At 42.7% G+C, this 10,789-nt stretch overlaps 1 protein-coding gene across 1 annotated transcript; it reads right to left on the reverse strand.

Moving 5' to 3' along the window:
- Positions 1-1,820: 1,820 nt before the first annotated feature.
- On the reverse strand, positions 1,821-9,967 carry LOC137479301 (pancreatic alpha-amylase-like). The gene is made up of 11 exons (XM_068199681.1): positions 9,835-9,967; positions 7,706-7,905; positions 6,099-6,245; positions 5,621-5,818; positions 4,857-5,087; positions 3,849-3,982; positions 3,641-3,763; positions 3,441-3,540; positions 3,108-3,229; positions 2,873-2,998; positions 1,821-2,284 (listed from the first exon to the last, which is right to left on the reverse strand). The coding sequence occupies exons 2-11, from the start codon at positions 7,871-7,873 to the stop codon at positions 2,098-2,100; spliced, it is 1,536 nt and encodes a 511-aa protein (XP_068055782.1). The 5' UTR covers positions 7,874-7,905; positions 9,835-9,967; the 3' UTR covers positions 1,821-2,097.
- Positions 9,968-10,789: the final 822 nt, after the last annotated feature.

Consider the following 10,789-nt stretch of genomic DNA (forward strand, 5'->3'; position numbering starts at 1 on the left):
AGCATTCAGAGGTGTCTCGCCCTCAGGCTTAGACTGAGTTCAGGACAGGGTATGAACAACTGTCATGATTTTATACTGGCCCAACACCAGGCACCCATGAGAGCTGCTTGCTCATCCTCCCCTGCCACATCTGGGCAGTGGAGAGGGAAAAAAAGATTAACAAAGGGGTCATGAGTGAGATAAGGACTGGAAGAAAACATTTAAGGGCAAAATGAGTTCAACTTAAGGTTGCAAAGTGAGTTTATTACAAACAGAATCAGAGGTGGATAATGAAAAGTAAAATAAGCCCTTAAAACACTATTTCACTCCAGCCCCCCTCCTTCCCACTGACAGCTCAGGGAGACAGGGCATGGAGGTTTTGGTCAGTTCATCACCGAGATTCTCTTCTGCTACTCAGGGAGAGGAGTCCTCCTCCTCTGAGATTATGGCGTCCCATCCACAGGAGACACTTCTCTGTGAACTGCCCTGGAGTGGGTCTGCTCTCAAGAGCAGCAGCCAAACCTCACCTGCTGCAGCATGAGTCCCTCTCATGGGCACACAGCCTCCCAAAACTGCTGCAACATGGGTCTCTTTTCCCATGGGGTACAATCCTCCAAGGACAGGCTGCTCCAGCCTGGAAGCAAGGGCCCCCCTCTCTCCACCGGGTCTCCCACTGGATCACAGCCTCCTCCAGGCATCCATCCGCTCCGGCATGGGCACCTTCCCCATGGGCTGAGTGGATCTCTGCATCCCCCATGGATCCCCATGGGCTGCACAGGCACAGCTGCTTCACCATGGGCATCACCACAGCCGGTAGAGGAAATCTTGGCTCTGGCACCTGGAGCCCCTCCTCCCCCTCCTTCTGCACTGACCTTGGTGTGTCCAAAGTGTGTTCTCACCTCCTTTTCTGACTAAAAGAAAAACTGTGTGACTTTGTTTTGCTTTTCTTCTTAAATATCTTAGCACAGAGGCATTACCAACCTCTCTCATTGGCCCGGTTTTGGCCAGCAGCAGGTCCATCTTCAGAGCTGTCAGGGATTGGCTCTGCTGGAAGCGGTGGAAGCTTCCAGCAGCTTCTCACAGGAGCCACCTCCGTGATACCCCGGCTACCAAAAACCAGGCCACTCAAAACCAATACAACAGCATAATTTAATCAGTAACAGATTTATCCTACAAGAGGTTTGGGGTCTTCACCAGGTGAATCCCACTGGCAACTAGGAATGGACATGTTCTCATACCTAATCTTTCTCTGGTGTCATTGCCCAGTCCCTGCTATGAACTGTTACTGGTTTTCTTAACATGGTTGTGCAGAGCAGCTGATGGAAAGTGATCAGAGCTGCATTTGCTTCTCCTGCAGAAACTTTGCATAAGGTGTTTCATCTCATTTTAAGTGATCAATGATTCACCAGAGTCAAGGAACAAAACCCAAAATTAGATGCAAATGATAGTGCAGATCGAGTTTCAGCTGCCTGATATATAACTGAATTTGAAAGCCAGAGCTGTTTTCCGAGTCCTTTCTTGCATCTCCTACAATTTCCTCCTTCAAAATAAAAGACCTTTGACTTTTCTTCATGAAATGATTTCAGGTCTTCATTTGGAACTGACTTGTAAGATCAATGTCTTGGCGACAATCCTCCACAAATAAACTTGAGTCATACTAAAAATAAAACAATACTCTAAGAGAATATGAAGACTAGAAAATCCACTTGAATTGTGCCATGTTTCAGCACAAAGGGGTCTTCCCTTGGTTTTTGGATATCCTGTCAATTTTAGCAATCCTGCTTTCCCTAAGGAGAACTGCATTTCCACTTCTGCACAGATCAGCACGATTTTAAGTTTAATAATGTCAATCTTCTCCTTCCATTTTTATTAGTACCTTAACTGAATAAAGTACACTTACAAATGTACACAGATGTATAGCACCACTCCCAGATCTGCACTGGCACCACCAGCTCCCATCTCTGTACAGCAGCTGCTCAATATTTCATTAGTATTACTGCTAACATGCTTTGCTCTGTCTTGGTTCATGCAGTCCTGAGAGCCAGGACATTCTGCACATCTGTTTGCTGTTAACAAAGACACAGAGGAGAAGGAACAGCACATGCACAATACATCTGGTTACAATTTAGCATCAACATGAATGGCAATGAATGGGTCTTCTTCATTCCCAATTAGGAAATTAGCCATACCATCAGCAGCAACATGAACTTCAACTGCTGTACAGAAGTCACCTTCCTTTTGCCCAGAAATGATATCACAGTAAGTGCCAGCAGGCAGACCAGTCTGTAGAGACACATTCAAGGACCTTTGGAAAAGAATGAAGTGCAGTAAGCATTATGAGGACTCTAAAATGCTCTTTAAATCATACTGAAAACCTCAGATATTAAGTAAGTCTGGAGTTATCCTCTAGCACTTCTCTGGACACTGCAGACTCTATTCAATCACTGCATGCTTCAAATTGCTCATCACCACAACCTACAGCTACTTATTACAGCCCTGACATACTCCTGTTCTCTTATCATCTCGTTCTTGCATAAACTATTTCAATACAGTTTTTAAAACTGTCACATTTAGAACATATTCCCGACCTTACAAATTTGCTCACTTCTATAAATTTAGATTTTGCTGGTTGTGACACAGTGACACAGCCAGCTTCAGAACTGGGAAATAGAAAGACCACACTACAAGGCTGCCAAGAGTGAAGAGTGTCTATGGTAGAGTGGAAAATGCTATGTTTAAATTGTCAATAACTAAGGCATCCATTAAAAAGATCTATTCAAGCTAGCAACATCTTAAAAGGCTTCATTACAAACTAGATTTTTAAAAATACATGTTTAATACATAATATTTTCTTATAATCATAATAAATTATAATTTATTTCCCTTTACTCACCAGTCATCGTTATTGAAGATGATGAAACCTTTATTACCACGGCCAAAAGCCACTTGATTGCTGCCATTGTCCCACCAGTTGGAGAAAGGCTCACCATCCACCACGTTACGGAAGATAACCATGTTCCTGAAAACACAAGCAGTGTCTGCCACTGCACCTGCAACACCTCGAAAACCACATGGAGCAGCAAGCAAAAGCAACCGCTTTTACTTCTTGTTTCTCCCCAGTGCCCTACCTGATTTGACGCCAGCGATGTTCACAAACCCAGTCGTTGCCACAGGTCGTGTCCGCGTTGATTGTGACGGCCTTTGTGGAGCCATCTGCATTACTTGGGGGTCCATACCAGTCATTGACGTCCTGGCATTAAAAAGACAGATTTATATTTTCTGACTGAAAAAGCAGAGAACCCCTCTGGAGAGCAAAGCTAGAGGGAGCATTAAAGTTTCACCGGCTACATCCAGCCTGGGACAGGGAAACCACTTGACAACCCGAAATGCACTGGTCTACTTCTCTGGCCCTGCTCTCACCCTTAATCCCCATGGATGGATCTTCAGCGTTAATAGCTCACCTTTCCATTTTCAAAATGTCTTGGCCAGCGAAAACTTGACATCACACGTGTGAACCCATATGGATGGGCAAGCATGAAACCGACCGCCATTTTATAGAGCCTGTTTGGTGGACAAACAAGGAATGAGACAGAGGAACCTGCCAGAGAACACACAAACAAGCAAAAGCAAGAAGCATCACCCAGACCAGAGCAATCCTTACCTGGCATCCCAGAAGGTGAGAATAGAAGCTCCACCAGCCCCGTGTCCTCTCTGGTTGTCATGATTATCCACAAAGACCAGGGCTCTGTCGGAAGGCACAAAGCCCCAGCCTTCTCCCCAGTTCCTAAACAAAAACACAGACTTGAAGCTACCCTGTCAATTGGTGTATCCAGTGAATCCTGGAGAAGTTGCAGCACCTTCATCCTTACTTTAAGTAGGCCATCTTTTCTCCATTCCACTTGCGGAGCACTGTCCCCAGTTTGGCACCGTACTTGAATTCTGTCACTCGGCCATTTCCAAAGTACTCGCTGCCTTTGATGGGCTCTCCACCCAAGTCAATTACCTGGTACAGGAAAGATAAAGCATGTCTTTCTACTCAAAAACCAAACAAATAAGACACTGCTTTAGACATTGCTTTAAGCAAGGGGACAGTACTTGAGCTACTTATGTTATTTGGCTTTCTTGCAAAATTGTACGTAAGGCTATTTTCTTCTTTTAGCTCAGCCCAGCTGTGAACCTCTTTTCCATCTCTATCCTGTATCTCCTTACCCCAGCTGATCACTTACCCATGATTAAGGCTTGGGCTGTATTTCCTTTATATTTAGTATGGTCACCAAGGCCTCTGCTTCCAGCAGTTGGGCTGCATCCTTTCACTATGGAGCTAAAGAACATTTCTATTTGCCTAGACTTTGCAGGCAAGATACTAATTTAATAAAATGCATGCAGCAACTTTAGCTTCTACTGACTGAAACCAACACTTACCTACTTGTTCCAATTCGGTATTCAAATGTAAAACACAAATTCAGAATTTCCAGTAATAGTTGTTATGCCACTGGAAAATAATCTTTCAGCCCATAATCAACATTTATGTCTTCTGTTGCAATTTATTATCCAGAATTTAAAATTCAGGAAATGAAATCTCTTTTTTAAACCAACAGAATTTTTACACTAACTTCAAGGTAGTAAATTTCATCTCAATAAAATTTCCAGGTTACCAAATTCCAGAAGGTCCAAAACAAGTGGGTCATTTTGCACATCAATTACCGTTTATGGGCAGATTAGATATTTGTAGGTTATGGTTGAGGATGAAATTAAGGATGATTTCTGTAGATCTGCTTGGGCTCAGCCCATGCAAAGCATTGCTATGTGTGACTGAGTCTGTACTGGGACAGCAAGAAATATGTTTGTAAAGTAAAATTTAAAAAAATAAAGATTACCTCTTGGTAAATGAAAGGTTTAGTTCCTGCAGGAAACCAATGAGTATTTAGATCTTCCAGCTTGTCTAAAATGGCCTTGACATCCGCAGGCCACATGTGCTTGGCAGCATCGATCCGGAACCCCGCAACGCCGATGGCGATGAGCTGGTTCAGGTACTCGGCAATCCTGGAGCGCACGTGGTCCTTCTCCAGGGCCAGGTCCAGCAGGCTGACCAGGCGGCAGTCCCGCACCTGGGCAAAAATTCTGAAATCAAACCCTTCTCACCTAATAAACTTCATGTAGTTAGTGTTCCACACCTTTTGGATGTTCTTGGCTTATATTATGATGCCAAATAAAACCTTCAGTAGCCTTTGCTTCCCATGCATTTCTTTCCTTTGCAAAGTCATCTACACAGAAGCTGCAATAAGAAATTGAATTTACCCCTCTCTTCTGAAATTGAGACCAAGGAAATCTTCCAAATTACAATAAAAGGCAAATAATAACTTCTATCTTTTTTAACACACAAAATAGATTTTATGAGCTTTAAACTGTCTTAATAACCTAAGCTCATTTGTCTGAATCTGTAATTGAGCCATTGTCTCCAGTACAGCTATCCTTTTAAGAAGTGGTGTTCCTGATAGCAACACTAACCTCTGTTATTAATTTGGATGGCTTTACATGAGGCTTTTTAAAATTCCTTTTAAAAAAGGTCTCACTGTAAATGAGAGCAAAGAAATCACAGCACAGGAACAGATGCATATGAAAATCATAATTGTAGGTTTACCTGAGATATATCATGATAATTCTCAATGTTTCCACTTCTAGATTTACATTTATGATCATTAAATTCCCAGCTAGAATAGGGCACAGCTGGGAAATCTTCAGTCTTTGCACTGAAATAGCTTCCACAAGTAGCATGGTCACCAGCCCCAGCATTAGCTCCACACATATGGTTGATCACTGCATCCACATAAATGTGCACCTAGAGAACATTATGAACATAACAATTTGAAAAAGCTACTTCCCACAGCATCACTACTTAATGTTCTCTCTCCCATACCTCCTGCCCTATCCCCCTACTTCTGCTTGCTTCAACCAATATTTTTTTCCAATTTTTTTTTTTATTAGCATACAGCAAGGATGATAAAACATGCAGCTCAGCAGATAGGCAGGTAACGCTGCATTTATTTTTTTAAATGGTAGAATCACTGCTTGACTATATCTTGGCATTGTAAACACCAAAAGGTTTTAAAAGTACTTACTCCAACATTGTTGCACCGGGTCACCATGTCTCTAAATTCAGTTTCATTTCCAGATCTTGTGCACAGCTTGTAGCTGACAGGCTGGTATCTTTCCCACCATGGTTGCTGGGGGTCAGTAATGATAACATTTTCATTTGGAGGTGAAATCTGCCAATAAAACAATGGCACTTGGTAACAGGATACTGAAAGTGTTTAATTTGTTTGCCTAGTATTTTTAGAGAAAGAACATAACCCACTTAGATCCTTGGTATCCTCTGCTTACATTGTAGTAGGCTGGAAACAAAAGACTTAGGCCTGGCCTTCAACAGATAGAAACTCAGTATAAAAATCAGGTCCATGAACAGAGTGGCTTAATTTTCTTTGTGACTTCAAACTTCAAAAAGAAGCATCTGAAATTGAAGGACTAGGTCAGCAGAGGAAGGAAGTGACTGCATAACAACTGATGTAACATCCTGCCTTTAAAACTGACTCAACTTCCCATTTTTGTAATGTTTTGGATGAGTACATTCTTGACCTAATTCTTATAAGTTTCCACGCGAGTTATACTTCTTCCTTTTACAGACTTTTCAGGCAACAAGCTTTTGCTGCTACCTCCAAGCCTCTGGGCACAACAACCTGATCCAACCATTTCTCAGAAACACCCCTACAGCCTCTTAGTTGCCACACCTTCCTGACCAGCTCAGCAAGTCATCATCTGAAAAAAACTTCCTGAGACCCTGCCACAGAATGGATTAAAATTATAAACCGGCATAGGCCACAGTCTGAGAAATCAATTTAAAGTCCATCTGGTCTGCGTTCCTGGAAAGTTCGTTCCAAAGAAAAGATGATTATTTAAAAGTTCTCACTCAGGCCAGCTTGCAATCTCTTGGGCTACAAGAGACAAGCAGCCTTCACACCAATTTTTCCTGAGCAATCTGACAGGCAAACAGAAATACTTTAATAAGTGACTGCTCTCTTGCCATGCTACCCCACCCAAGTGGCAGTTCTAGTTCCACAGGAACACGTCTCTGTCGTTCAGACAGAACTGACTCACACAGGAACACCTTCACCAGAACCTGCGATCAGTTCACTTCTGCCTGCTCACACCAGGTTCCTGCAAAGAAGGGTCTCTTAGTGGTTTACTGTGACACTGTGCTACACAGAGAGAAACTTGTCAGTTTGGGTGAACACAATTAGCAGCCTTTTTTACTTAATTATTTAAAACCTTCAGCATTTTTTTGGTTTTTTTGGAAGCCCTTTATTCAGTCATAGTTTCATTTTACATTTATCTAGCTCTTAAGAGCTTCCCTTGGTTTAAATAATATCAAGCAGATAAACATAGGTGACTCTTCACAGCAGTAAAAAAAAGATTTAGCAAGTGATGTGCAATTCTAATTCATCTAAATGTAATAGCACAGACTTCAAAACATGCACTTTGGAGCAATAAAATAAATTCATGCTTGCATGAAGATACCTGAAGAATATATTTGTCAGCATTTACTACTTCCATTACCAATTTCTATTTTTCTTGTTCAGTACCTGTCCTTTGACAAATTGAACATCTTCTGTGAAAAACAAATTATCATCTGTGTAGCAATTTCACTACCTACTGATAGGAGCAGACATACCTGAACTCCTCCAAATCCATTAGGAGCTAAGTAGCGTTCACACTCCAGAGCAATATCCTGCCAGCGCCACTCGAAGAGATGCACAATAGAGGTTCTCTTAGGTAGAGTGTTGGGGTTGTACTGCCCCCAGCAAAGCCCTGCAACTAACAGCAGAAAATAGATCCCCATCCAGTGCTCTGTGATCAGTTATGCTCTTCTTACTAACTGTCAATGTTCCTGCAAGAGGGTAAACTACACATTAGAAAATACACATTTAAAGGTAAACACCCATCTCTGGGTGTTATTTACCTGTTACTTTGTATGAGAACTGCATTTTATCCAAACTCTATCAAATTCCCATACTAACAGTAACTTTGTTTTCATGCACTTAAAATTCAGATGTTGCCAAATGGAGGCTGCCTCCAGAATGCAAAAGTTGTGGTTTTATTAGCATAAAGCCAAAAACTACCCCAAAGGGAAAAGGAATACTTATATAGATGGAAATGGACATTTTGTTTCTCATTTTAATGTACATTATTTTACATTCCTATTAATTCTTGGGAGGCATCTTTTTTTTTCCAAATCATGTTACTACAACTTGAACATATTTGGATAAGACCTTGCAGAGGCAGCATATTTCTTACTATGATTTGTTATGAAACCCCAGATACTTTCAAGGTTTAACATACGTGAGTCTGTCATTCATGATATGCATCACATCTCTAATTCAAACAACAGCCTGAAACCTGGAAGATCTCTCAGATACAGAAATCATTAATTATAATGACTCAAACACAGAAATGCTGAATGTCTTATCTCTGCACACCTGTTAGATTTGTGTGGAGATATTCTCCTTTTAAGAACATGGGCAATGGCATGCAGATGTTAGAAGTGCTGTGAAGCTCCATAACCAAGAAATCTCCTTCTGAGTGCCCAAGTAGAGTTCTGCAAAAGGAGCTTTCCAGAGGCTTGAAGCTACATTTCCTTCTGATGAGCTAGGCTAGGAACTGCATTTCCCAACTCATACCCTATTTGTATTTACTTAGGGACAAACAAAGACAACAATCCTTATATCAAAATTGCCTCTTCTTTTCCTCACCTAGAGATACAACATGCAACAAACCAGAAAGGAAACAACTACCAAGGTTTACATTACTCTGTTGAGAACCTTATTTTGCACTCTTCCCCTTTAGAAGTTGATTTAGAGAGTCTGAGATACAAAGTCCTACAAGAAAAACTTCTGCAGACGAATGGCTGAACTAATACTTCCCTTAAATAACAAAATACTTACAGGAAAGTAACAAGATTCTCTATCTGTTCTTTATATAAAGTTATCTTACAGAAACAACACAGAGCAAAGACAGATTCCTGTCACAAGGGAAACCAAACACCTCAGTGAAGGTTTAAACGTGAACACAAGGGCCCTTAGGTCTGCTACACAAAGGAAACCGTGCTTTTCCTGATTTAATACACACTTGGGAATGCACTGCTGAAAACTCCAACCTGCTGTGATAGTTACCCAGACACAAGCTGATGTAAAATTTTACGTGACTTCTACACAACTGCCCTAATTTCTGCTTCAAGGAAAGGATGATCCATATCTCTCAGGCAGTGGAGCACTCTTTGGAGCAAATTCAGGCACAAAATATACCACTTATAAAGTGTAGAACCAGCCTTCCAGAACCTGACAGCTGCTATCAGCTGTCATTGTTCCTCACAAGCAGGCAGAGTTATTTAGAATTAAGCATTTGGTATATTCAGCTGACTTTTCTACTTGTGAACAAAATAACTTTAATACAATTATTCACTTGTAGATCTCTGGTAAAATAAACAGATTAAGTTTCAGCCACAAACAGTTGTTCTGTGCACTTCCATTTTCATGAATGCTTTTTGGCCCTGATAGGAAGAACATAGGTTAAGCGAAAATGAGTTAAGAAAATTCCATCTTCTCTGATGAGAAAATCATCTAATAAATTATTGACAAGTTTTACTTACAGCAGTAAATACACCAAGTAGTAAGAATAATGTATCTTGACCCAACCAGCTACAAAGACTACTGCTTAAAGATTCGATGTAGATTTTTATTTCTCTGAAACAGGTTTATGGCTGCTCTGCCTTCAATGCAAGCAATAATAAGAGAATGAGGATACTGAGATACTCACTGCACTCTGAAGGCTATAGCTTCAAAATGTTTTTGAAACTTGGAAAAAGGCTAAGAGGCTATGTGGAAGTGAGCAACATAGACTGCAATGCAGAGAACTTGGGAGCGGAGCGTCTCTGCAAGGCCCTACCGCTGTCTTGGCCAACACGGGAGCTCGGGGCACCCTGTCATCTGCGGGGTCACGGCCTGAGCCGCGCCGCCCGGCCGCCATCGCCAACACACCTGCGAGCGTGTCCAGACCTGCGGGACGCCCGACGCTGAGCTGCGGCAGCGGCGGGTGCCAGAGGCTGTCACAGGGAAGCACAGCAATGGCCCTGTGCCTTCTGGCGGCTCCCCACAGAGCCCCCTCAGCCGGCCCGTGTTTCCTGCAGGCGAAGCAACCCCGCTTCGGCCGCCCCCGGAGGCTCCCGGCAGGGCTCGCCGCGCGGCGCGGAGCCCGCGGAGCGCGGCCCGTGCTGGGGCCGCCCCGCCCCGCCCGCGCCGCCCCTTCCGCCGGGCCGCGCCACCGCCCCGCCACGGGGACGGCGCGGGCGGGGCACAGCTCTCTGAACGTTCGCTTTCCGCACTTTCTTATGAAGCACTTTTGTCCTTGAGCACAGCACCACCTTGCTGTTATCCTACTTCGGCGCTTTGAAAATTCACTTGTGGGCCTTTGGGCCTGTACGTGTAGCTCAACATGGGTGTTAGGACATTCTACTGCAGAACCATGGAAGCATTTAAGTTGAAAAAGCCCTCTAGGATTGAACGAACAATTACACAGTCCCCATGGAAATGCAGCAAGTAAGATAAGAATAAATCCAGTAAAAGCACTTGAAAGTAATCTGCTAAGCCAGCTCCTACTGGAACAAAATAGCAAAGACAGACTTTGGTTCAGCCACCAATACTAGTGATTTAGACTGTTTGCAGCTGGAGTAATAACCAATCTTTTACACCAGCCAGCTCCC

Source organism: Anomalospiza imberbis, chromosome 9 (genome assembly GCF_031753505.1).
Source record: "Anomalospiza imberbis isolate Cuckoo-Finch-1a 21T00152 chromosome 9, ASM3175350v1, whole genome shotgun sequence".
In the NCBI taxonomy this organism is placed as follows: Eukaryota; Metazoa; Chordata; class Aves; order Passeriformes; family Viduidae; genus Anomalospiza; species Anomalospiza imberbis.